Raw genomic sequence first — 26,701 nt, 5'->3', positions numbered from 1 at the left:
CGGGAGTCCCCGGGCCAGAGCCCTGCGTCATGTGCTCAGTGACCAGAGGTGAGACACAGCCCCTTCCCCCGAGTCCTCTGCCCCCGCCCCACAGGGTTCATGGGGCAAGTATGCATAGATGCCCGACCCCGTGCATGGGGCCAGACCCCATGTGCTGGGCCAGACCCCATGAGCTGTGGGAAGGGCTGCGCTCAGCTGGGGGACCTATCGGCCTGGGGTAGGGGACCGGCCGGGGGCTCCTCCTTGGCCTCCTGACCACCTCCTTCCACCCCGGCCCCCGCTAGGCTAGGAGAGAATCAGGAGCACCCCCCACATTTGGGGCTTGTGGTCTAATCCCCTTCAGGGAGAGTAGACAGTCTTGCATCTTGGAAGGGACACAACGCGCTGAGAGACCCTGAGGGGCGCCCTCCGGGCGGGTCCCATCTCGGCTGGCAGGCGAGCAGCCCCACACTGCCCGCAGCCACTGCTGAGGTAGGTCAGTTTTAACCCACTTTGGGGACGGGCAGGCCACTGGAGGCCTGGGGAGAAGTGGGGTCTGGGTCAGCGACCCCATGTCCACCTGACAGGGGCCTGCTGGCCAATGTCCAGCTTCCCCACAGGACACAAGAGCCCACCAAGGTTTCTCGTTCAGGTTAATTTTTTTAAAAAAGGAAGAGCACTAAGGCAGGTACCTGAAAAACGGGGCCCGGACGTCAGGCTCCCAGCCTCATGCTGCGGGCCGAGTCCCCAACCCAGTCAAGGGTCCCCAGGGACAAGCAGAGCCCGCCTCCCAGGTTGGGGGGTGACGATGAGGAGGCACGTGAACCCCACTGCCCACCACATGTGGGTGGGGACAGCCCAGCCTGCAGCGTCCCAGGAGCTGCCTGAGTGTCCCAGCAGGCGAGGGGACAGGACCAGAGTGCCAAGCAGGGCAGAGGGGCACCACCCTCGGGCCACGGCAAGACAAGCCATGGCCCCTCCTGAGGCAGGTAGCCCCCGGGCGCAGGGCGCAGGGCACAGGGAGGTGCCGTGGAGGGTCCCCGCTGGTCACTGGTTCCACAGTCTGAACGCTGGAATGTAACTGAGGCCGGACACCTGGATCGCTGACACCGAGGGGCGGGGACGTGGACGGGGCATCTGTCCCAAAACGCCAAGGCCCCCGGAAGTGGATGATCCTGGCGGTGGCCTCTGGGCCCGGAGGTCAGGCTTTGGCCTCGGGCTGCAGGCTCTGCTCCTGGGCGGCCAGCGGCTGCATGGCCTTCTCCTCCACGGGGCTCAGCGCTGGGGGCTGGGGCGCACGGCGGCCGTCCCGGAAATGCCGCAGGACCACCACCAAGGCCCCCAAGAGGTAGACGCCAAACAGCACCACGAAGTACACGAAGTAGATGAAAAACTGCGGCAGAGAGAGGGGCAGGGGTGGGGTGGGAGGGGTGAGCTCAGCCCTGCAGAGGGGCAGGAGCAGGGCACAGTGGGGCGGGGACCCTGCAGGCCTTCCTGGCTCTCCCTCCTCTTGCAGAGGCCACGGGAACACTGCAGGGGGCGGGGACGGGTGCTCAGGGGTCAGGGGACGGCCCTGGGGCAGTCCCACGGGGGGCAAGCCCGCTCTCTGCTTCCCTCCAGGCCACAGTCCAGCGTAGCCCCAGGGTCTTCCGCCACTTTCCCACAGAACCCTGCACACGTCCTTTACGGTGAGGCCTCTGTGATCACCCAAGGCACTCTGCTCACTTTGGGACATGTGCTTCCCTCTGTGGGTCAAGTTTCCACAGCGGCCGAGGGCTTGAGGACATCTGTGTGTGCAGAGCCCGGTCGAGAACACGCAGCCCGAGGCACCAGAGGCCCAGCTGCACAGCCCCAAACCCAGGCATTCCCGAGCACAAGGCTGGTTCCCGCCCAGGGGACAGGTGCAGCCGCACACGTCCCAGCTGCTTTAGAGACCGCCAGGCTGGACAGTGCTGGACGATCTCTGCATCCCTGGGCCAGACCAGGCATGAGTCCCACCCAAGGCCGCGGCGCTCCGCTCCTGGCACGCCCCTCTCCGATGCCTTCGGGAAAGCTCATCCTCACACCGACCCTGGGAACTAGCCCTCAAGGACGTTGCTTCCGGGGGGTGATGCTCAGTGTCTCCCTGCTCCTCCCCCGACTACGGCTAGAAGCCTGGACGCCACACGCAGAACAGACAGGAGCGGGAGACTCCGGGCGGTAGAGGGCGGTTCACCAGTCAGGCCGCTGCAGCCGAGGACGCAGACATGTGTCCCCTGAGCTTTAACTTTGCCCTGGGTTTATTTTTAGATCTAAAGAAACCAGTAATCCAGAAAAGCCAGTTGATAAAGGAAAAGCTGTTCTTTGTAACCAAAGGACCAGGAGAGGGGCACCCAGGACAGGGACCTGACAGAGGGGAGCCCCTGGCTACAGCAAGACCTAGCCTCACTGCCCAGACTCTAACCAGACCCACCCTCACCAGCCAGACTCTAACCAGGTGGTGGTGGTCAAGGCATGGCAGGGAGCTGGAAAGCTCACCCCAGCAGAGACCACACAGAAAGCCTAGACTTTCACTCTGCCCACGTTGTGACAGCCCCCAACTCTGTGCGTGCAGTGAGAACTCTCACCATCACTCAGCAACAGCAAGAACACCCCAACCCTGATGTGTCCCCTAAGGCCACGTGGGAAGCCATTCAAGGCCCCCATGCACCTCCTAAGTGCGGGAGGCTGGAGGCCAGGTGGGGAGCCAGAACTCCCATCCCCACCCAGCAGTAAGGAGGAGGCCCCCATCCACCCCTAGGTCAGGAGAGCTGTTGGGGAGCCTGTTACCCGGCTGTGACAAGCCCACGTTCCCAACTTCGTCTGTGAGAGCGGTGTCGGGAGAAGCCAGTTACACTGGAGGGTTTCAGTAAGATCCAGATCTCCTAAGATCCAAAATGCCCAGTTTTCTGTCACTCACCCAGCAGATTTAGAACCACAAAGGCCTCTGACTGAATAAATACAGTCAACAGATGATGCTGAGATGACGCGGACAGTAATGTCATCAGAGACTTTTAAGGCAGCCAAGATGAAAATGCTTCAACAAGCAGTAACACAGCAGGAACAGACAGAAACATTCAAGAAAAGATAGAACTAAAAATGCCATAACCAAACTAAAAACTCAAAGAATGGCCTCTGCAGCAGAGCATATGGAACAGAGAAAACACTCCGTGAACAGGAAGATGGGACAACAGAAGTCACAAACTCTGAGTAGCAAGAAAACAGACCAAAGAGTCACAAGCAGATCTTATTCCCTTTATAACAAAAGACACGATGCTGTGCCATGAGAGTCCCACAAAAGGAAAGAGGATGGGGCTGGCGAAGTACTTGACGGAATTATGGTTGACGACTCCCCAGAGCTGATAAGAGACATAAACCTACAGATCTGAGACACTGAGGGAACCACGAACAGGACAGACCCAAAGAAAACCAGACCAGCATACCGTATTTAAACTTCTGAAAACGAAAGGCAAAGAAAAAGTAAAAACTCATGAAAGCAGCCAGAAAAAAGGTGACACTTTAAGGGGAAAACAGTGGATTTTTCATCAGAAGCCATGAAAACCACAAGGAAGGGAACCCATTTTCAAAGTTAAAAAGCTATCAACGTAGAGGCCTACATCCAGTCATAATCTTTAGAAATGAAATCAAGACGCTCCTGGAAGAAGGAAAAACTAAGAGAGAAGTCTGTCAACCCACCTGAAAAGAATGGCTTAAAGGGGATGCTCTAAACAGAAATCATAAAGAAACCCTGGACCAAAAGGAAAGAGAAAGAACACGGTGAGCCAAATCACGGGTAAACGGAAGTTCTTCCTTCTGCTCTAGAATCTTCTAAATGTTGGACAGTTAAAGCAGAAGTCAGAACCCGGTCTCATGTGGCTGTACTGGTACACGGAGGAAACAGTCAAGACACTATACTATTAACAGCGGGAGACAGAATGACATGGTAGGAGGCAAGATTTCTATACTTCACTCAAACTGCTCATTTAACCCAAAAAGCCACCATCAAAAAAGCCGTACTAAGAGATATACTGAAAAAACACAACAGATAAATCAAAATGAAATTCTAAAGAACATGCAAACACGCCACAGGAAGGCACAGAAAATAAAAAGCGGAGAGAAGAACAGAAAAGCGGTACGGCAGCATCAACTCCAGCACTCTGATGTTACACTAACTATAAATGGTCTAAACCGGCCACTTACGAAGGCAGAGATGGAAGAACACCACTCAACCGTCTGCGATCTGCGGGACACTCATTTCAAATGCAACGATACAGTCGGGTAACGGGTAAAGGGGCAGGAAAGAATGTATCGTGCAAACATTAGTTACAGGAAAACGGGTGGTGTTGCTGGCAGGCAGAGTAGACTTCAGAGAAAAGAAATGACCAGAGGCAGAGAAGGACATTCCATTCCATAATGGTCAAAGCTCAATCCACCAAGACACACAGCCATTCCCAAGGCGCACACAACAAACAGAAGAGCTACGGACGTGCTGCGAAAACGCGACGGAACCAAAAGGACAGACAGCCAAGCCCACAGCTGAGGACAGAGATGCCAACACCCCTCTCTCAACATTGGGACGAGACAAAAGTCACAAGAATGGAGAACAAGTCATCGTCCTCAACAACAGGACCTGCCTGACAGGAATCTAAAAACGCTCTATCCAACAAAAGCAGAAATCACACCCTTCCGAGGGTCCACAGAACACCTAACAAGACAGACCACGTCCTGGGCCATTAAACAAACCTCAATCAACTTAAAAGACAGACACACTGTATTCTCCGATCACAAAATAGAATGAAAACAGAAATCAGCAACAAAGAGATATGGGAAAATCTCCAAACACCTGGAAACTAAACAAAACTCTTTGAAATAATTATAGGTCAGAGAAAGTCTCAAGAGCGATCAGAAAATACATTGGAATGGACAAAAATGAAAATGCAACACACCAACGTGCGGGTGCAGCTGCAGCAGCACCGGGAGGGAAACGCATAGCACTGAAAACGCAAACACCACAAAGGAAGTTTCATCATTGATCGAAGCTCTCATCTCATGAACCTAAAAAACATGAACAACACAAATATAAAGCAAGTAGAAGGAAATGATAAAGAGAAAGTTCGAGGGGCACCTGGGTGGCTCAGTGGGTTAAGCCTCTGACTTCGGCTTGGATCGTGGTCCCAGGATTCTGGGATCGAGCCCCACATCAGGCTCTCTGCTTGGCGGGGAGTCTGCTTCCGTCTCTCTCTCTGCCTGCCTCTCTGCCTGCTTGTGATCTCTGTCTGTCAAATAAATTTAAAAAAGAGACAGAGAGAGAAAGTTCAAGCCAGCTTCAGGAAGGCAAGACAAGAAAATTAAAAATAGAGGGACAACAAACCCCCCTGAACCAATAAATGACCTCAGCGAGACTGTGAAAGACCAACATTCGAGCACCAACTTTATTTCTGGGTATTCACGACACACAGATACTGCTACGAACTGAACTGTGTCCTGCTCAAAGTTCGCCTGTGAGAGCCTCACTCCCAGTGCGACCGTATCTGGGACAAGGCCTTCAAGGAGGTGGTTAAGGTCAAAGAGGGTCCTAACCGTGGGCCCTATTCCAACAGGGCTGGTGTCCTGAGGAGAGAGACACAGACGTGCACACACACAGAGAAAAGGCCACATGAGGACGCAGAAGGCGACATCTGCGCACCAGTGGGCTGCCCAGGAGGAGCCGGCCCTGCTCACACCGTGGTCTCGGACTTCTAGATTCCAGGACTGCGAGAAAAAGTCTGCGTGAGCCGCCGGCCCTCTGTTGTTCTGATACGGCAGCCCCAGCAGCACATGCAGACCCTAAAATTAAAAATACAGTATCCCTCACGACTGCTGAAGAAAACGACGAAATACTCAGGTACAAATCTAACACAGCAGGTGCGACATATGCCGAGAGCCACCAGCGCTGAAAGAAACCCAGAAAGTTCTAACTAAATGGAGAGTGCACCTGTCCGCAGACGGCAGGCTCGACAGAGCCGAGGTTTTCCGTCTCCCAGAAATGACTCAGCGCAACACTCACGAGACCAGCCAGGTCGAGACCAGTCGACGGAACGACTCCAAAATTTGCAGGGAAAGGCAAAGATGCTGTAACAGCTAAAACGATTCTGAAGAAACGTGTCAAAGCTGGAGGAATCAGTCTGCCCCGTTTCAGAGCGTCCCACGTGGCCAGAGAGCGGGAGGCTGCGGGGGAAGGGTGGGAGCAGAGCGCAGGGACACAGAGAAGCCACAGGCGGACTCGCGCAGACACGCACCACTGGATCCTGACCCAGGCGCGGAGAAGAGCGTCTCTTCGACGAGAGCCCTGGCGTGGCGGGACGTGGGCAGACGAGCCGCCTTGACGGAACCCTCACGCCCCACACGCACGTAACTCAGGACGGCTCACAAACTTGCATGCGCAACTACAGAACGTTGTTCCCTTTGCTTTTTGTATTTTGTTGGTTGGGGGGGGGGGGGGGGGGGGGAGAATCTTAAGCAGACCCCACACCCAGCGCAGAGCCCAAGGCGGGACTCGAGCTCACGACGCTGAGAACATGACCAGAGCGAAACCAAGAGGTGGACGCTTAACCCACTGAGCCGCCCAGCTGCCCCGTTTACGTCTTTCTTCTTCAGGCTGACGTATGTATTTCACTACTCTCTACAGCCAACGTGGGGCTCACGTTCACAGCCCCCGGGTCAAGAGTTCACATGCTCTTCCGACCGGGCCAGTCTTTAAAACTTTAGAAAAGATACCGGGGGAAACTTCCAGAGCCCGGGTTATGCCAAAAGTTCTTACACTTGGCACCAAAACTCAGATCCGTAACGGAAGAAACAGATGAATCAGACCTCGCCAAAATGAAGACGTTCTGCTCTGCACAACGTGTCAGGGCAGAAAGACGAGCCACAGCCGCCGTGCGGCTGCGAACCAGACACGGCCGACCCCGAGAACGCAGGGCTTAGAGGTGCCGCAGGGAACGTCCGACTGACCGCTGGTCACCTGCCGCTGACCGGCAGCTCTACCAGTGACATGGCTGACACCCTGTGCACGGACGTGTGCGCCCCAGATCATGCTCCCGCAATACGGTCAGCTGCAGACAGCGCTACGGAAAATCGTCAGGAAAACACACCTGTCGCGAGCACTAGGTCTGCTGAAAAAGTCTACGTCTACATGGACCCACGTAGTCCACACCGTGTTGCTGAAGGGTCTGGTGTAAATCACCCAAAGGACTAGTTCCTCCAACAGACAGACAACACTCAAACCCCAGGAGTGAAAACAAGCCGCCCCAGGTGGGAAAGCAGAAGCAGAGCGGAGGGTGGTCTCGCCAGACGACGTGCGGGGGGCGCACGAGGGCAGAGCCCGGCTTGCGACATTGGGGACACGTGATCGGGACCACAAACAGGCACCACCCCAGCCAGTCAGATGCTCAGTAAAAACCAGGGATGACCCCGGAAGGATTTGGGGGCACGGGCTCTCCCTGCCGCCCCGTACCTGCCGGCAGGAAGGCAAAGCAGAGCAGTCCCCAGGAGTCGGCCACGGCTCTGCCGCGCACGCACCCAGACGAGCCACAGCCTGCGCTCAGTGCTCAAGGCTCCTGTGTCCACAACAGCCAACAACCAGGAAGAGCCCAGAGTCCTTTACGGGGACCAAGCACACACGCCGTGTCCACCACCCAGTGGAGGGCGGCAACAGATGGACGGCCACACATACACACGAGCACATGGTGACCCATGTGGATCCTGGGGGCGCGGGGTGGGCTGAGCGAGAAAGCCCAACCCACAGGTAACAGACCACGATTCCACCTAAGTGACACTCTTGAAAGAAGATACAGAAACGGTGGAGGGACTGTAGTAGGGTTGGGGTCAGGGCTGTGGCCAGGAACGGCCACTGCAGGGCCCTGAAGGGCAGGGGCGTTCTTGCTCTCGCCTGTGTAAGGTCAGTCCCCCAGAGGGACACCACCCCGCAGGGCATGACCGGTGGGGACAGTGGGAACAGGCACATGGGTCTGCGTTACCTCTCACGCTGCATCGGAACGTATGGTTATCCAAACATAAAGTCTAACTTAAAAAACAAGCAAACCCAGGCCAGCGCCCCACCTGCTGTGCCCCGGGTCCCACCAGTATCCATCCAGCCTGAACGCTGAGTCCCTCTCAACACCGAGAGTCGCTGAAGGTGAGCCGCCCCCAAGCGGAGTCTGGAGGCTGGCAGGGGCCCTGGCGCTCCCCGCAGTTCCAGGAAGCATGGCCGACCTCGGACCCCACAGAGCCACCCCCGCAGGAGACAATCACCAGGGACGGCCCCAGCCGCGAAGTTCTCGGGATCTCCTGCAAGAAGCCAGCCACCCCCGCCGCCCGGCTAAGGAGAAACTGAGAAACCGCCGTCAGCCTGAACCCTTGGTTTCTGCAGCGGACGCTGGTTCAGAACAACCTCCCAACTTCCTCCTCCTTCCGCACAAAATACGTCCCTCTTCTGGATGGGTCAGGCCCGCCTGTTGTTTTGCTGTGGCTTGTCCTGAATTGTCATTCTCTGTTGCTCCCAAACATGCCCATTTTTGCTGTTCTATTTTACGGTGAAGAACACATGGGATGACATGAAGGGACCCCCCAGCCGTGAACAGGGAATGTGAGTGGGGATTTCCCTGCGGCTCCCGTCAGCGTTTCTGATCACGAACTAACCACCCCACGTTTACATTTATTTTTTAACTGGGAAATGAGACCAGCCAGAGAAAATCCAATGTATTTTTCTCTGCACTTGACCCGACATAGCGGGACCTACTACATGGGAAGGCCCAGCCCCTGGGGAAGAACCCCCAGCCCCTCTTCCAAACGTGGGCCCCGGAGCACGGCCCGGCCTCTGGGCACACTGCCCTTGGGCCCCCCAGGCTGAACAGGGCCATCAACAGGGGTAGCGACCTGGGGTCGGGGCTGCCGTGTGGCTGGGTCCACTGAGCCCTCTGGGAACTGAGATGGGCCTCCGTCCAGCCACACTAACAACCCCGCTGCCCAGAGGCGACCTGTGGGGGCTCCTCCCAGGTGCTGCTGCCAGGCCAGGCTCCGTGGAAAGTTGGGGGCCAAGGGTGGTCCCCTGCCAAGGCTGCTGCTTCCGGGCGAGGCCCCCACCTGCCCGCCCCCGGGCACAGGGCACAGCCCCCTGCCCCCCGCCGACCTGCAGGTGAGCTGCACTTGTCCCCAGTGGGCAGGACAGTCCCAGTGCTTAGCCTAGAGGCCCCCCAGAAGCCTGCAGACAGGGGCAGATGGTTCAGATCTCCTACTCCCCAAGGACAAACCCAAACCCCACGGGCCCGTCTCTAAATGAGGAGGTCTGTCCTGCCCAGCACCTCCTCCCAGTCAGCTCTGCGGTCACCAAGGCTGTGCCCACTCAGCCCCCTCAGATGGAGATCGGGACTTCTCTATGGAGCCCTCCAAGCTCGGGGTGTCCAGGCTCCAGGCAGATGGAGGCCACAAGCCCCTCTGGCTGACGGCACTGGTCCAGGGGCCCAGTTACCATCTTGTGGCTCATTCCAGCTGGCCCAGACAGGTCCTGCCCTGGCTGAGACCACCCGGAGTCACACATGTGAGTGTCCCTCAACCTCCCGGGAACAAGAGCTCTCCAGCTCCTCTCAGAAGCACCGAGAACCCGCTCGGAGTTAGGCGAGGGAAGGGGCTGGAGAGAGGCCAGCAGGCACCAACATCATGTCCCCCACACATGTCACACGTATGGTAGACAGAGAGCTGGCCCGTGAGCCAGTGGCCGGGTCTGACAGGCACTGACAAGGGCAGAGCTCTCAAATGAGGGCAGTGAGCTGGGACCACATAAGGGAAGGGCTCACGGCCAGGCCTCCATCCTTCCTGGGACACCAGCCGGCATGGGGGACGATGGGGGCTGGTCAGAGCTCCTCCAAAAAGGACAGACAGCACCTGGGCTGGCCACAGAGGTCAGAGGGCATCTGGCCACCCTTCCCTCCCTGCTCCACTCCAGTCTGTGCGTCTGGCCGGAAATGCCCGGCCCACCCTGCACACAACCCCTCTGCCCCCAACATAGACCGGCAGCCCCAGGCCCGTGGGGTGGGAGATGCCGCTGCCCAGACACCCACGTCCCCCAGGGCAGCAAGGCTGAAGTGGGCTCACCTGTGAGTGGACTGGGAGGCCCAGACCCCGCTTGTCAGAGACAATGAGGGTGATGATGGTCTTGAGGACGGTGGCAAGGAATGTATTCACTCCGAAAACCAGCGCACAGAGCTCTTTAGAGAGAGAAGACGCGATCTGAAAACTGAACGGGAAAGCGGCCGAAGTCAGACTCTGGGGGAACGAGAGGCGCCCACAGTTCGAAGGGACTCGGCAAGTCCAGCCGGCAGCCGTCCACCCCCGCGCCCGGGAACGAGATCCGGCTCCGTGCATCCAAGACCGAAGACAAGTGTGCCCCAGGACGATGTTCGAACGTCTCCCGGTAATTCTGGGGCAGAGACCGTCATCCTCATGAGAGCGGGCAGAGCATCTGGGGAAGCGCGGTCGTTCGCCGTTGAAGACGTGGTAAGTTAGGGACACGGCAGTAACGCAAGCAAGGAAGGCAGGAGAACAAACTTGTGCTCACCTCCCGATCCGCTGCAGAAAAACCTCCAGAAACAAGTGACTGGACAGGAGACACTCTAGAGCTCTGAAAAGCGACGACGCAGACACACCCGAGAAGCCTTTCAAGAGTATGACCAAGGGCGAGCGGCGCCACCGTGCTGGGTCAGGGGTGGCGCACGACAGACCCGCCGGGCCCAGATGAGCAGCAGCGTGACAGCGCGCGGGGCAAGAGAAAGAGCGCTTCAGGCGGAGGACTGGAGGGAGCCCACGCTGGGCCACGTGCCCGCCATGGCAGAAGGCCACGCCACCACTCTGCGTGTCCCCCACGGCCTCCACGAACCCAAGTGGGAGCAAACGGAGCCACGCCAGCGGCACACAGCGGGAGGCTCCTCCCGTACTCGGTTGACACAAGCGCAGCAGAGAACCCAGCAGAAGAGACCAGAAACGAACAGGCCACTGACAGCAGGGAGGGACCAACCACGTTGTCCCTACAGGAAGGCCATCAGGCCCGCACGCCCACAGGCCCACCACATGCTTGCCCGCTATCTGCCAACACCTCCTTTCCAAAGCCTGCACTCTGCCCGGCCAGCCCCCTCCTGGGACCCCTGTGGCCACCATCCCAATGCAGAGAAAGAAACGTGTCACACCTGCGATGACCAGCTTGGCCCATAAGTAGGCAAGAGGGTGCTGACCTCAGGGCTGTCACAGGAAAACACCATGCGCGTCACCCCCGCCAACTGGGGCCTGGCTGCTCGGCACTGGCAAGAGCCTGAGGATGTCGGCGGACGTGGGCAGCCGGGCAGGCAGGGCCAGAGGCCGAGGGCCGAGCTCCGAACCACGTCAGGCCAGACACCCGAGCGCCAGCAGCCAGGCTTCGGGTAGGAGGCGGCGGCGGCACCCGCTCTCTCCCCCACACCTACCTATGCCGGACCTGACCTCTTCCGCGGTTTCTACAACCAGCAAAGACATTCCAGCAGCAGAGATAAAGAAGTGGATGGCAGTGCGAGATGACCTAGAGCCCTTTCCAAGTGGGAGCGTGCCCAGGAGGTGCTTCCGGGACATCTGCCCGCTAAGAGAGGGGGAGCTGTGCCGGGAAGCAGGGAAGACTGGGGCCTGGCCACGGGGAGCGCAGAGTCAGTGGCCCCACCGTGCCAGGAGCTGGGGACGCCGCCTGAGCGCAAGAACCAGTGGGGACAGACGTTCTAACTCGGGGTGACCAGGAGGGTCCCCCACCCTGCCCTGAGGAGTGAGGCCCAGCAGGGAACCAGGGTCAAGAGAAGGGCAGCTGGTAGCAGAGCCAGGCCCACCCGCTGGGTGCAAGCCACACGTGTGATTGGGTGCGAGGCATCAGCTCCGGGAAAGGGTCAGTTCAAGCACACCAGGGTCTTGGCGGAGAGCAGGATGCGGGGTGGAGAAGGGTTTGGAAAGCAGAAGTGGGCAGAAGGGCAGCTCTGGGGACATCCCTAGGCAGAGAGAAGGGAGTCCCCAGGGGTGTGAGAAATGCTAGGGCACCAGGAGAGCCCTCGGCAGAGGGCGAGCGGGGCTACCTGGTCACTCCCTGGCTGTGTGTCACTGCCCTGTGGTGGGTAGGGACGGGAAAGGCCTTGTGCACCAGAGACGGGCCCACAGTAGGACTTGGGGCCTCGAAAACAGGGACGGGAGCTGGCAAGAACGGCTTCACAATGGCTGGTGACCGTGGCCAGCAAGTAGCCTCCGTGGGAGTAACAGAGGGGACAGCACGGGGACCAGGCTCTGCATCAAGCTCAGGGTCACGGAAGCCAAGACAGGCCGTGCTGTGGACAACGGGACGACTGGGCCCGACTGCGAAAGCCCAGTTCACTGCTGCCCCGGACAAGAGCGAGTGCACACCACTGAGCAAGCTCAGCACTGCCTGCACACGCCCCTTCTGCTCCATGCGGAACATTCCAGAAAAGACGCCTCTTCATAGACGCAGACGTTTTGTCCACTCCCAGCTGCCCACCACTGCCCGCTCTGAGCTCTGGCACGTCAGTGGCCGCCCAGACATCGTCCTAAGAGCCCCGCACTCGGGTCAACTCACGTGGCGATGGGCACCAGGAACTGGTAGGCGCCGCGGAAGAGCACGAAGGCCAGGTAGCACAGCCAGATGTTGCTGGTGCTGTACATGAGGAACACCAGCGCCGCCTGCGCCGCCGTCACGCCGGCGATGACCAGCTTGGCCCACAGCGCCCAGCGGATCTTCACAAAGCCCGCGGAGAAGGAGGTGATGGCTCCTGCGGGGACAGGACAGGTCACCGCCGCGGGGGGGCGGGGCTGTGCGGGGTCACGGGGAGGGCGGGGCCGCGGGCCTACCGAGCAGCGTGGACGCGGCATCTGCGCCGCCGTTGTAGACCGAGGCGCTGTCCGCCGTGGGGTGGACCACGTTCCACAGGATGTGCACGTAGTAGACGATCAGGTAGTAGGCGGCCGAGTTGAAAACCCACCAGAGGGACCAGAGGCGCAGCTGCGGCGAGTGCGCGGTGGCCCCCAGCTCCCGGAGCACGCGCGCCGGCGTCCAGTCCCGCCAGGCGCCCCGCGCCGCGGCCGGGTTCATGCGGGCCAGCTCGGAGGCGGCGGCCCCGCGGCGCGCGGCGGCGTCGCGGTTGAAGAAGAGGCTGCGCCGCGGCCGCCGCAGGAAGAGCGCGAGCAGCAGGCTGCAGCACAGGAGGCCGAGCGACGCGTAGTTGAGCGTGGAGAAGGGCACGCCGGCCGCCGAGACCAGCAGCTGGCCCAGCACCGAGCTGGTGAAGACGCCGAGCAGCGCGGCGGAGCGGGAGTAGCCGGCCATGCGCTGGTAGCGCGCGGGCCGCACGAGCGAGAAGATGTAGGAGGAGTAGGCGATGCGCGCCGCCATGGTGACGCTGTAGCACAGCTCCATGAGCTGCATGTGCAGCACCGAGCGGCCCAACAGCAGCAGCAGCCAGGCCGCCACGAAGCTCGCGCTCTGCAGCACCAGCACCGGCGTGTAGCGCAGGTAGTCGGTCAGCAGGAACACCGGCACCAGCACCGCCAGGTACGAGTACGACAGCACCGGCGTGATCTCGTTGGTGACCTGGGGGACAGCGGGCCCGTGACGCTGGGCGGGGGGGGGGTGACGGTCGTGGGCGAGCCCCTCCACATCAGAGGGCACCCACCCTGCGGGCCTCCCACGGCTCCCTGGGGCCCAGCCCCCATGGCCTGTGGAAAGCCTGAGCGACCGGCTGATGGTCCCGAATGACACCAGAACGTGCTGCAACCTAGGTTCGCTGGCTTTTAGGAGATGAAAACGTGACCGGGTTTGTCCCTGTCCTTGACAGTGGGACCGATGTATGCCTCGGCCTGGGAGGAGAGGCCTCGGGCACCAGGTTTCCCGGAGCACAGGGAGGGAGGGAGCCCGAAGGAAAAGGGAACAGAAGAGCAGTGGCCACAATGGGACCTCGCCTCTCTGCAGAGGGACGGCACCCGCGGCCCACCTCAGGGGGTCCCAGGGCACAGGGACGCTTGGAGGGAAGCCCTGTGCCCAGCCCCACCGGACTCCACCAGGGGGCTCTGGCCATGGCTCCAATCCACCAGGGAAGTCCCAGCTGGGCCCTCAGAGATCACGGCCTCCCTGGGGACCCACGGGCTTGGGGCACTAAGCCTGATTCGGGCACCGGAACCACCCCTGAGCCAGCCCCAAGAGCCAGCAGGCCCCAAGGCCCCACATAAGGAAACCGAGGGACCATATGGAGCCTCGGGTCAGCACGTGGGGCTGTGCTGTGCCCGCCACCTGTCAGCCTTCAGGTGGCTGGGTGGACCCTGGTGTCTCAGCCTTCACCCACGGCTGTCTGCAGCCCTCCCACCCAGGGGGAGCCTCAGGCAGTTCCGGACGAGGGTGGAACAGCATTTCTAGGGTTGTGCCCAGACTCAGCCCCAGGTGGCCAAGCCTCAGCTACTCTCAGGAAGGCTTTTGAATCCCCTCCTGGCTGAGGCTTCGGCGCCTAGTGGCCTCGTCAACCCACACCCCAACAGGAAAGCCAAGGATGACCCCAAAGGTTGTGGTCCCCTCAGCACCATGCACCAAAGGCCTCCAGGAATGCCGAGACTGAGTGCAGGTCAGTCCCAGGGGAAAGAAGACCCTACAGTGGGTCACTGAGAGCCACGGGGCCCTGGCTCGAGTCCAGACGTGGGCATGTGTCCCAGGGCATCCACCAGCCCCGCAGTTATGACGGCTAGCCGCAGAGCCCAAGGAGTAGAGACTCCGGAGGACCGACTACCCCTCCTTCCCTTGCCCCCCTCCGTCCTCCTCTTCCCCTTCTCGCCCTGCCCCACATCCTCCATGGGCCCTCCTCGGGCTTGGCAGGCCAACGGTCAGGCAGAGGCGGCGGACCCACATCATACTTGGAAGGTACTAGGGGAGTGGGCACCCACAAAGTCCCTGGGGTTCGGTGGCATCTGTCAAGTGGCCCAGCACTTGGCTCAAGGACAGCTTCCTATTGGCTGAGCCTAGTGTTGCCTGGACGCCTTCCCAGGAGCCTAGTGTGCAGACGGGCCAGGGCCAGGCTGACCTCAAAGCACAGGAACCGTGCCTAGATCTGGATCCAGGTGGCTCCCGGGCAGCCGCTTCTCTGAATGGGCAGGCTCGGCTGGGCCCCAAAGCAGCCAGGACAACGGGGGAGGTGGCGGCAGAGCCACAGCAAGGACAAGAAGGACGCAAAACAGTGGGTTCTCAGGAGCAGGATGAGGGACCCCAAAATCCATCAGGAAGCACGAGCCGGGTCCCTGGCAGCACCTGGAGGGGCGCTGAAGCCTGTGCAAGGGGAGGGCAGGGGAGCGGGACAGTGGCCTTCCCTGCTGGGCCCTGATGATCCCAGGCTGACAGGTGACAGGTGGGGCCAGGCCGGCGAGGAGGAGTGTTGTGAGCAGTCCCGGGTGGGGGCTCCCCATGGGCGTGGCGCCGCGGACTCAGCCTAGGCAGCCTGATGGAAGGGCGTCACAGGCGTGAGACAGAGACCCAGCCTCCCCCCACCCCCAGGGCCAGGTGGTCACTAAGCCAGGGAGGATGGGGGCGTCCCCCAGCAAGAAGCAGGAGGGACAATCTGGCGGGACCAGAACTTAGAACCCCAGCATTACAGGACACCATGAGCAAAGTGAGTGACTGGCCCAGACAGGGAGAAACAGATGACAGTCCCATCCCCCAGGGCAACCAGGAGGGGGACAGCCCCGCAGGAAGATGTGGAGGCCGGCACAGCGAGCTCCAGGACCGCAGGTGCCAGCCAGGCCCAGGGCCCACTGCGCAGACCAAAGGAGCACATGCCGAGCAAGCCGGCTCTCAATGGCTATCAGATGGGCAGAGACTCAGCCGTGCCAGTCCGCTTCTGGGGACAGAGGGAAATGGGCAGCCAGCCACACGGGTGGCAGGGGCAGGAGTCTGCGCCGGCGACACCAGGCCCGCACATGGCAGTGCCCAGGACACCTGCAGCAGATTTCCCTCAGGGCTAACAGACGCTATCAAAGCACCAGTTCAAGCATTAGAGTGCACTGAGGTCAGGGCAGCCTGGACATGTGTGGACAAGTGTCCCCTGTCAGCCCAGCGGGGACACGCCGCAGAAGCCGTCCTAACCCCACTCGCACGCCCGGGGCAGACACAAGCCAGAGAGGCCACAACACCAGCCACTGCGGGCCCGGCCCCCACCCGAGGCAGGTCGGGTCAGGCCTCACGTGCACAGCGACTCCAGGTGACTTTTAAGAATTCTTAAGGTCCGCAAGGGGAAGGGGTCAGGCTCTCAGTCAGGGAGAAAGGCCAGGCTCCCAGAGAAAGCCCGCGGCTCAGTGGGACCCAACCACCTGGCCACAGTGACGCGCTGGAGGGGACAGTGCCTGAGGCCACGGGCTGGGCCAGAACAGGGAGCACAGGGCAGCGCCAGCCTGGGACTGGGGCAGGAGGAGCAGGGCGGGACCCAGGCTCAGAGAGAAGGCTGCACCCGAACCGAAGGCCTGACGGCACGTTTTATCTACCAACAGCCCTTCGGCTCTTTTGTTCTCCTGATAAGGAGAGCTCTGGGGAGAAGACTGCTTTCCCACCTCTACCGCCCCGGGGTAGAAACGGTTACCCAAGTTCCAACCAGGAGATCTTCATCCTTCTGCCAAGTCAATCCCTCCAGGTCCCTTCGGGCAAATGGCTGTTGGAGGTCTCCCACCACGTGAGCCCCTGTGGGGGGGGTACGGGGTGCCCCCCCTCTGCGCACTCTTCCCTCCGACCCTCAGCAGACACGGACCCCTCTGTGGCCTGCCGTCACTCCTCAACCAGCCTGCTTAGCAGTCCAAATCCGCCCCCCACCCCTGCGTGAAGGTGCCCGGGGGGGGAGGGAGGGCAGAGGGCAGGACCCCTCCCACCACACCGCCACCCACCTAACCTTGCAGGCTCAGCCACTCTAGGCCAGGGAGCCCACGCACCTGTTCCCGAGTGAAGTTCTTATCGGGGCTCAGGAGGTAGGGTGTGATGAAGCTCTCCCCCGGCCGCAACTGCGCCATGAAGCCGTAGAAACACAGGTAGAACACCAGGCACCTCCAGGACTTGAGCTCCGGGTCCGGCCCTGGCTCTACGGGCTCCTGCTTCTTCACCACCTGGCCGGAGGGCACCATGCTGCCCGGCCCCCCGGCTGCCCCGGACGAGACGATGGCGCTCCTGAAAGATGAGCACGGGCTCAGGGCAGCTCCACCAACAGCTTTCGGACCCCATGCCTCCTCCCCACAAACCTCAGGGCTCTCTCACGTGGTTGGGACACAACGTCCACACGGGGAGGGGGCCCCAGCCCCGAGAAAGGCCTGGCGCGTGTCACAGCCCAGACATCTGGCCCAGCCAGCCCAGGCAGTCACCACCACCAGGAGACCAAGATTGCTGCACCCTGTAATTCACCTTAAGTATCCATCAACTCAAACCAAACACAACTTAAAGCCCCATCCTTCAGGCACCCAAACTCCTCCCACGAGCTCACAGTGGGTGGCTGTGGCCGTGGGCCCATGTCCCTCCCCAGGAGAGGCCCCAGGGGAGCAGCTGGCAACACGGCACCCAGCCAGAGCTACCACAGTGTCACCTGGCCCCAAGACGGCTCAGAGCATGCGGGCTGGAAGGGTCCTGCCAGGACGCCAGGCACACAGTGAGGGTGGCTGGTGGCCCCAAGTGCAGCCTGGGAGTGCCGTCCCGTCGGTCTCTGGTGGGGGGACTCCAGGCACAAGACTGGGGGACATGGCAGATGGGGTTTTCTGGCAAAGCTGACTGCTGCTGAGGAGGGCAAAGGGAGACACAGGAGCCGCGGGGAGTTGGGGGCGGCAAAAGGACAGTATATGGGACAGAGGCCCAGACCTTAAGGCTTCTGACCCTGGCAGCCCCTGAGGCCCCCCTAAAGAGAAGCAGCCAGAGGCATGTGTTCCCCAAGGGCAGCCTCACCCAGGGGCACTCTGGGCAGAGCTAGAAGCAGCACTAGTTTAGACCGCTAGGTCACACGGGGACAATGCTCCGTCCAGAGGGCTCCCACCCTTCCCAATCCTACTACACCTAACAGAGAGGAGCAGGGAGTCAGATCTACCTACCGGGTTCCACTGTTTATCTTTGTTACTATGTTTCTGTGTGTCAAGGGATATGGCTTTTGTGTTTATGGCACTGATACAAAGTTCTTTTTTAAATGAGTCAAAAGCTAGCAGCCGTCAACTGTGTCAGGTGAAGAAGGGGGCCAGTGCAAGGGGATTTGTGGCTCAGGTGAGGCAGGGGTGCTCTGAGAGCAGAAGGGTGGCTAGTTTGAAAGGTGCTGGGACAGCTCTGCGCTCATTCCTGCACGGCCTGTTCACAGAGGGTGACTGTAGAGGGTCTGGATCCGTGGAGAAACCCTCTCCAGTTCCCAGCAGTGGGCACAAAAAGTTCCCAAGATGTGGGGCCAGCCTGGTGGAGATGCGGGATCCAGGGACCCCGAGGAATAGCCACCAGATTCCCAACACAGGTAGCTCGAGACTGTCCAAGCAGGAAGTGCCCCCCACCCCCCGCCACTCCTCCCAGGATGAGGCCCAGAAAAGCCGGGGGACTGCCGAGGACGCCCTCCCCACCCAGGACCATGGACAGCAGTCGGAGTCCCCCACACCAGGGCTGGGGCCTCAGCGAAGTGAGCTGTGTGGCCCAAAGAGCAGAAGTGTTCCCACCATCTAAGCATCTGTGCTTATTTCTGTGACGCAGGGACAACGAAGGGACAGCAGTGAAGCCCTGAAGAAGACAGGCTGTGGGTCTCTTTGTGGGTGCGACAAGGAACGGCAGGGCAGAGGGGAGGCGTAGCTGCGGGAATGCCAGGGTTTCTAAGGGAGCGACTGATGTGGGAGAGAGGATGGTCACGGGAGTTATAATGTCCTGGGCTAATGCCCTTCAGTGCTCCCAAGAGGCCAAATGAAACCATCGGCCAGGCTGGGGAGCTGCAGCTTCCACTGCCCCCACCCACCCCCAACTGCCCCTGCGGGAAACTGTTGCATTGGGGACACAGGCCAAGGGTTCCTGAAGGCAGGCTCCGGTACGTGCTTTCCCAAACCCACTGGGAGCTTGCATAAACGGATGGGAGGGGGGGCACCCGGGTGGCTCAGTGGGTTAAAGCCTCTGCTTTTGGCTCAAGTCGTGATCCCAGGGTCCTGGGATCGGCCCGCACCAGGCTCTCTGCTCGGCGGGGAGCCTGCTTCCTCCTCTCTCTCTGCCTGCCTCTCTGCCTGCTTGTGATCTCTGTCAAATAAATAAATACATTTTTTTTAAAAAAGAAACAAAAAAAACGAATGGGAGGGCCCCAGGGCCTGCCACAGGCAGAACCACTCCCACGTCGGGGTGCACTCCCGGGGACCCACCCAAGCGCTCAGACTCCCCTCCAGCTCACTCTCCTACTCTCAGGTACACTCCCTGGCTGCCGGCCAGGTAAGCTCTCCAGCTCGGGGTGAGCAGCTGAGAAGCCACCTGAGCCCAGGGTCCCTGGGAGTGGGTCCCCACCCGCCCCTGCCCCGCCCCTGCCCCCAGGGGATCAGGAGCCCTGAGGACTTGGCCCTCCTGTTCAAAAGGGCCAAGTCCTCCTGTTCAAAAGGTGTCACCTCCACAAGCAACAGGAACTTCCCTCACCTGGTGTCCCCGAGTCCTGGGGCAGTAGTGGAAATTTCAAACACCAGCACCAAACACGTTAATGTTTTCTGCTCTGGATCCTGGACTCCTACAGCTTCCGAAACCGAGAAGCAGTGCTTCGTACGCTACGCTGAGAACTGCCAGAAACTCCCACTCTGGGCTCTGCCCGCTGCAGCTATCTGAAGGTCTGGGTCATGGCCCAGGACTCTGCACCTTAACACATCCCACAGGCATGTCTGAGCAGGTGGAACAGCGCAGCACCTGCAGGGGACGCTGCCTCAGGACTCCTGGCTGGACGTGCAGAGCTCCACATCCAGTGCCCCCGGGGGGTGTGGCAAGCCGCCGCCTGACCACTGCTCGGAAGGGCTCCCAGGAGTCCTCCAGGGTAACAACAGCCCCAAACCCCAGAAGGACGGGCATGCAAGGAGCCGCCCCAGGGGCTGGCCTGGGAGCTCCCAGGCTAGGGGGAGCGTCTGCAGAGACAGGGTCTCAGGGAGCCCCTTCCTTCCCAGCCTATCCCCTAGCTCCATGCCTGAAATCTGGGAACACTGCCCAGTGCGGGGTGCAAGCTGGACAACCTAGCCCCCCCACCCTGTTTATAATGGTAGGAGTGGAGAGACCCCCAGCTGTGGGGGAGGCGCCCAAGCCTCTGTGGCTGCCTGCTCTTCAAGCACCTGAAGCTGAGGGCCCCGTGTCCCCACAGTTCATGGAGCCCCGGGCTCACACGCATCGCACCTTGGGGACCACGCTGTGTTCACTCACACTTGCAGCCCCTTAGCTAGCTTGGCCCCCCACCCCCCGCAGGGCCAGTGCACCCCAGGTCTCTGGTGCCCAGGAGGAGTCTCCCACCCACTGCACACCCACTGGAAAGGGGGACTTAAGCTCTCCTCTGCCCAGGCGCCCGACCCACTCTCCAAGGTTATGAACGGAAATGCTCACCCTGGACAAAGAGCGCGTTTGCGGCCCCACGGCCAGCCCAGCCTCACCCTGGCCCACACCAGAAATGGCAGAGAAAACGCAAGAAGCACAGAAGGTACCAGACCCTTGAGTGCATCCCTTCAAAACTGGGCATTTGCGTTTCTGCTTCAGACATTCTTCCCGGGCGCTATTTAGAAAACCTGCCCCTTGGGGCACCTGGGTGGCTCTGTGGGTTAAAGCCTCTGTCTTCAGCTCAGGTCATGATCCCAGGGTCCTGGGATCGAGCCCCACATCGGGCTCTCTGCTCGGCAGGGAGCCTGCTTCCTCCTCTGTCACCACCTGCCTCTCTGCCTACTTGTGATCTCTGACAAATAAATAAATAAAATCTTAAAAAAAAAAAAAGAAAGAAAAAAAACCCTGCCCCTCCTCCAACTCGGGGTGGGGGTGGTCCCCATCCTGGGGCCCCCGCACAGGCAGCCCCCAGATTCCCGAGAGAAGAGGTCCCACGGCAGCACACATGTGGCACAGCGGACCTCTGGTCAGCCCTGGCAGCTCGAGTGCCCCTAGCTGGTGTCACAGAAGAACGGACAGGCGGGCCTCGAGGGTGAGCAGGGCAGGCCACAGCAGAGCAAGGGGAGGCAGTGAGTGATAAGCTTATCTGAATGACAGCCTGGGGTCATGAGGCCCAAGGCCACTCTGGAATGTATATTTCTGAGGCTCATATTCCACACTTTGTCAACACCGAGACTTCTGAAACGGGCTGGACAACAGGTCCCTCTGAATAGAGCCAGGCCCGACAAGGCCACGGAGGAACATGGCCCCACCCCTGGAGCAGCAGCACCCGCACAGAAATGGGCTAAAACTCCAGAGTCTGATTCGAACTCCTTTTTTAAGAGCGGCCACTGCAGAAGAAACGCGGGGCACCCCAGTACCAGGGTGTATGAGGGCCCCGGGCACAGCCCTGGCTCCTGGCTTCCCCAGAGAGAGGCCGCTGTGCAGGGACTCAGGTTCAAAGAAAAGGGCTGACCCACCCAGAAACCAGCCGTCTGGGCAGCCAGCCTGGGGCCCCGCCTGTGTCCCCAGCCGAAGTGGACTTCGGCTGCCCTGGGTCTCTTTATTCCACTCACCTGAGCTGGGGGTAGTCACCAACCCTGACAGGAGGCCGGCCACTGCCGCTATGACTCAAAGTCCTCTCTGGAAAACACAGACTGCTCTTCTCAACACAGAGGCCCTTCCCAGGCTCGCACTCCAGGCGGGGAAGGTGGAAAGGCCCCCTCACACGCTCACGGGCAGCCCAGACGGCAAATGAGGTGCCCACGCTTTGGGCAGGTGACAGACAAGAGGACTGGCCTGGACCACAAGTGTGCTGACCCCAGCCAACACCAGGCAACCTCAGGCCTCCTCAGGGCAAGCAAAGGACCCCATCACGTGCCTCCCAGAGAAGGTTCTGGCAGTTCCACATGGACCCCTCCTCACAGCCCTCCAGCACCTGTCCTGGGGTGGGGGTGGGGGGGGGTAGTGTGGAGCACCAGCTGCTGGTTCCTTCAGGACCTAGTTACCCCAGAGACCCAAAACCAAACACCATGTGTCCTGGGTTTTAAACCAGCTACCACTCTCCCAGGTTAACAAGGCTGTTTCATTACCTTCTTAATGAAAACGAAGAACCCTTGCACCCTTCCCCCAAACCACCTGACACAGTTCCCTGTTCCAAAGAGTAAAGTTAACCCCCAGCCATCACTGCTGTAGACACTCAACCCTCAAGTTTAAAACACGTGGGAAGTGATCAGCTTTGCCCAGCAGCAGGAACTGGAGTGTCTGGAGTTATTAACATCCCGCAAAGCCCCCTCCAAAAGAAAGGAACTAGTAGCACCAAGTCAGGAGTGAGCAAGGCAGTCTGGGGTGGGGGGTGGGGGGGCACGGGGTTGGGGGTGGGACACCATCCGGGAACCCCAACCATGAGCTCTGGGCTCCCAGGCCCGCAGAGGGATGCAGGAGGGCCCTCGCTGGTCGCTTGCAGAGAGGAAACACCAGCCACTTGCCCAGGAAGCAGGGGGCAGCTCCAAAATCCCACCTGCGCTTTGAGCAGAATGGAAAACAGCTTTTTCTAGGCGCATTCCGGATTTCTGAGCTGGCTCAGATTCCAACTTTTGCTCTCACACAGCCGGCTGGGGCTGGGCACCCCGAGATTGTAAAGAACCTCATGAGCACACCGCGCGCGCCGGCGCCAAGGCCGCGGACTCTCCGGGACAAGCGTGGAAAGCAGACAGGACCTTTGGGGATAATTTCCTCCTGCAGAGGTGTCGGGTCCACTCAGGAGAGGGCTGCAGCACAGCGCGGGGTTCCCAGGCAATCTCCAGCACTCTCCGCGCCAGCCGCGCCTCCAGCTCTGGCTGGGAGACAAATGGGCCCGGCACGGGACTGGGAGGCGCGCCCAGGGCTCCCCGGGTCGGGTGGGTGGGCCGGGGATCCCCAGCCTTCCCGCCCGAGGAACACGTGCTTCGGGATGGATGTGCCGCGACACGGGGCCGGGGCGCCAGCACCGAGTCCACGCGGTTCTGCCCATCCCGCCTAAGGGACGCGGAGTCCGACGGTGATGGGCGAGGGTCGGGGCGGCCCTCAGACCCCAACTAGCTGGACCTTGCGGAAGTGACAGGAAGGGTTCTGAGCGGCGCGCACCGCGAGCCCCGGGGAGAAATGCGTCCGGGGGCATCAGGCGGGCGAAGCCCGAGTCCCTCCCTGCACGCGCGGAGGCGAGGGTGGGGCGCTGCACGCGGGACCCACGGCCAGCGCCGGGAGGAACGGGTCACCGTGCGCCCAGGGTGCGTCCGGCACGCGCGGACCGCGCCCGCGCCCTGAGCGTCCGGCGCGCGGCCCGGGACCTCGCAAGGACCTCGCAAGCACCCCGCAGCCCCCCGCGCGTGCCTCGTGGAGTACCTGGGCGGCAGGCGTCCGCTCCTCGGGGCGCACGGGCGGTGGCGCAGGGGACCCACCGGGACCCGGCGCACGCGCCTTCCCGGCGCACACGGTGACCCGTGGCCGCGGGCGCTGCCGGGAAAAGCGGCGAATCCCCGCCCCGGACACGCCCCCGACCACGCCCCCGCCCGAGCACTAACCTCCCCGCCCGCGCTCCGCCCGCCCCCGCCCGACCCCTCGCCGCCCCCCCACCTCGGTCACGCGGCCGCCTCGTGGCGCGGGCGGGGGCGCCGCAGTGCGGGGCCTAGTGTACCCGCGGAGGGTCTGCCCGCCCGGCCTCAGCCCCACGGGACCGCCCCTCCCGACACCGCCCCCTGTGCAGCCAGGTCTGGAGGTCTCCCCACCTCCGCCAGGCCCCCAGTCCCCTGCTGGGTCGCCCACCTGCCGCCCCACTAGGCCCCCAGCCACCACTGACTGTCCCTCGCTCCCCTCCCCTGCCGCCCGTGCAGCCCCCCGTGGACTGGACCGCCTCCCCCACCCCCCCGGGCTGCAGCCCCCACTGGACCGTACCCCCGGCACCCGCTCTCCGCTCCGCAGCCCGTTATGGGTCATCCCCTGTCCCTGTTCGCCCACAGCCTCGCCCACTGGACCATCCCCTCTCTCGCAGCAGCCCTTTCTGGCCCTCTGTCTGGCCCCCCACCTCACCCCAGCCTGTACTGGATTGCCACCCCCCCGCAGCTCCGTCCCTTGGCCCCCCTCCCCATGCGGCCCCTACCAGACCGCCCCCCTCGGCAGCCCCCAATGTACACACCCCGTCCCTCTGATCCATTTCCCTGTCCCCTCCCCCCACACCCTCTTGAAGGCTCAGCTGAATCACTCCTCCCAAAACCCCCGTTGGGCCACCTCCTCATGCAGCCCCCACCAGGAGGCCCCTTCCAGCACCCACTGGAACCTACCCACGCCTCCTGGGCCCTGGGTGCAGCTCTGCAGAAGCCCTGGAGGGAGGCACTCCTGCCCCCTTACCAGCTGTGACCGCCTCTTGGAGGAGGGCCGGCCCCTTGACCCCTGCTGGGGCTTACCCCGCCTGCCATCCCAAGCTGGAAGTGAATGTGCTTTTTTTTTTTTTTTTTTGGGCTCATTTTAAACGTTCCTTTTCTGGCTAACCCACAAGCTTAAGCCAGGGACATTGGTTACTGTGCCAGCCAGGACAACACTGTTGGGGTTTTGACGAACTTCCCCTGCCCCCATGCAGCGCCAGCCAAGGATTCACCCTGACCCACATTTGGTCTGGTGGCTGCCTGCCACGCCAACAAGGCACAAACACCTGCTCTTGGGGGTCACGGAAAGCCCCCTACCCAGATGCACCCAGTACCCGAGTCCCCATGGTGCTTCCCTGTTCCCCCAGTCCACTCTCAAGACCGGCGAAGAACGAGCCAGGGTCTGGTTGAGGGGGAGGGGTGGGGGGAGAGGAGGTCGGGTCTGGTCCCCTGGCTCCCGGGGAGGAAAATGAAGGGGGAGACGTTGCAGTTCCCAGAGCCCACAGGAAGCAGGAGGAAAGGAGGTGTTAACCTTCAACATAAAACAGCCCGGTACTTGATCAGCACTAATGAGTTGCTCTAGGAATGATCTAGATCATTCCTAGTTGCTCTAGGAATGGCAGAGAATTTCCGTTTGGGACACGCAAGCTCTGGCAAGACCGCAGGCAGGTCCAGCGAGGAAGAGGGACGTATTTTGTGCGGAAGGAGGAGGAAGTTGGGAGGTTGTTCTGAACCAGCGTCCGCTGCAGAAACCAAGGGTTCAGGCTGACGGCGGTTTCTCAGTTTCTCCTTAGCCGGGCGGCGGGGGTGGCTGGCTTCTTGCAGGAGATCCTGAGAACTTCGCGGTTGGGGCCGTCCCTGGTGATTGTCTCCTGCGGGGGTGGCTCTGTGGGGTCCGAGGTCGGCCATGCTTCCTGGAACTGCAGGGAGTGCCAGGGCACCTGCCAGCCTCCAGACTCCGCTTGGGGGCGGCTCAACTTTGACTTTCGTGGGGGAGGGGAGGGTGTGGAGACGGGCTGCCCACCACCCCCCAGAGAGGCCCCGGGGTGGGGGGGTGGGGCAGGACCTGGGCCGCCTCCATCTAGGGAGACACGAAGACAAAGGAATGACCAGGTCTGCCTGGAGAGAGCAGAAGGGGAGACATGCCCAGGGAGCTGGCGGCCACCCCGTGGGATCCACTCCCAGGAAGGGAACAACAGGGGCCGATGTCGGGCGGTGACAGCCAGTGCCCCCCCCCACCCCAGGGCAGGCCCATCGCCTCGCACTCGGAGAAGGGGGCACAATGGCCGCCGGTCCAAGGAGATCTAGAGCCTTTAGAAAGAAACAGGACCCCAGGCAGCCCAGAGTCCATCCGGCCGGGCCTGCGGAGCCCCAGGCCGCTGAGACGGGTGCACGGGGTGCAGGGTGTGTTCCGGGCTGACCGCTGAGCTCGGGGAGGAGGTTACCAAAGCCCCGGAGCAAAGTGACAGCTGCGGGCCAGCTTCTTCCCCGGCCGAAGGGCTTTATGGAGACGAGCCCGAAATGGACACTCGGGGCGCGCGCTCGGGACGAAACCGCAGGCAGATGCACAGCGCACAGGACAGCCGCTCTGCGGGGCGGGGGTTGCTCCGAGGGAAAATCCGCTTGAGGCGATGGAAGGCCTCCTAGTGACGGTTTCTGATGGGCCGGGCTGTTGCTGGGGCAGGGGAAGATCTTGCGGCGGCTGGGGTAGCCCGGGAGAGCACCGTCTCCGGGGCTTCTCTAATCTTCGCGTCTACAGCTTCCCTGCAGCCCCCAGACAGAGTGCTCTCCACCGCGCACTCCAGCTTTTTAACCCCTGGGAGCTGTTTCTTTAATTTTATATTCTATCAGCCTTCTTTGTTGTGATTAGTTTTTTGAGCTCACTGTAGGCCCTGCCCTCCTAAGAAGCATCCCAGAGCTGGTGCCCGCTTCACCTGGTTGCTGCGGGATGACACTGCAAAGGCACACAGTGCGATCACGGGCTGGACATTACCGGCCTTGTACCTTGAAGGGGGAAAACTGCTAAGAAGGCAGTGAGCCGTCGAGGCACTCTCTGAACGTGAGGAAAGGGGTGTGGTGCAGCCCACAGGCTTTGGGAACTGCCTGGGCCCATCCCTGCAGTGGGTGGGTGGGTGGAGAACCCACTCGGGTT

The 26,701-nt window shown here is 61.2% G+C and overlaps 1 protein-coding gene across 2 annotated transcripts; it reads right to left on the bottom strand.

Moving 5' to 3' along the window:
* Positions 1-1,172: 1,172 nt before the first annotated feature.
* On the bottom strand, positions 1,173-22,253 carry SLC19A1 (solute carrier family 19 member 1). 2 transcript variants are annotated; one of them, XM_032865218.1, is made up of 6 exons: positions 21,727-22,248; positions 16,999-17,230; positions 12,898-13,636; positions 12,626-12,818; positions 10,126-10,267; positions 1,173-1,372 (listed from the first exon to the last, which is right to left on the bottom strand). In XM_032865218.1, exons 2-6 carry the CDS (start codon positions 17,185-17,187, stop codon positions 1,181-1,183), a joined length of 1,455 nt encoding a protein of 484 aa, XP_032721109.1. In that variant the 5' UTR covers positions 17,188-17,230; positions 21,727-22,248; the 3' UTR covers positions 1,173-1,180. The 2 variants fall into 2 exon arrangements, with proteins under 2 accessions (XP_032721109.1, XP_032721110.1); XM_032865219.1 differs by lacking the exon at positions 10,126-10,267 and having other exon boundaries at positions 1,181-1,372; positions 21,727-22,253.
* Positions 22,254-26,701: the final 4,448 nt, after the last annotated feature.

The sequence above is a fragment of the Lontra canadensis genome, unplaced genomic scaffold (assembly GCF_010015895.1).
Source record: "Lontra canadensis isolate GAN:19392208 unplaced genomic scaffold, GSC_riverotter_1.0 scaffold29, whole genome shotgun sequence".
Lineage (NCBI taxonomy): Eukaryota > Metazoa > Chordata > Mammalia > Carnivora > Mustelidae > Lontra > Lontra canadensis.
The sequence above is the reverse complement of the archived record's forward strand: the minus strand, read 5'-3'. Positions and strand labels throughout refer to the sequence as shown.

Bases quoted from the DNA above. Each gene is read 5' to 3' on its own strand.
- SLC19A1 (XM_032865218.1), bottom strand. From the start codon at position 17,187: ATGGTGCCCTCCGGCCAGGTGGTGAAGAAGCAGGAGCCCGTAGAGCCA. The intron at 10,268-12,625 runs GTGAGTTGACCC...TTTCCCGTTCAG, and splicing joins TTCCTGGTGCCCATCGCCAC to TTTTCAGATCGCGTCTTCTC. The intron at 1,373-10,125 runs GTGAGCCCACTT...TCTCTGCCGCAG, and splicing joins GCCTCCCAGTCCACTCACAG to TTTTTCATCTACTTCGTGTA.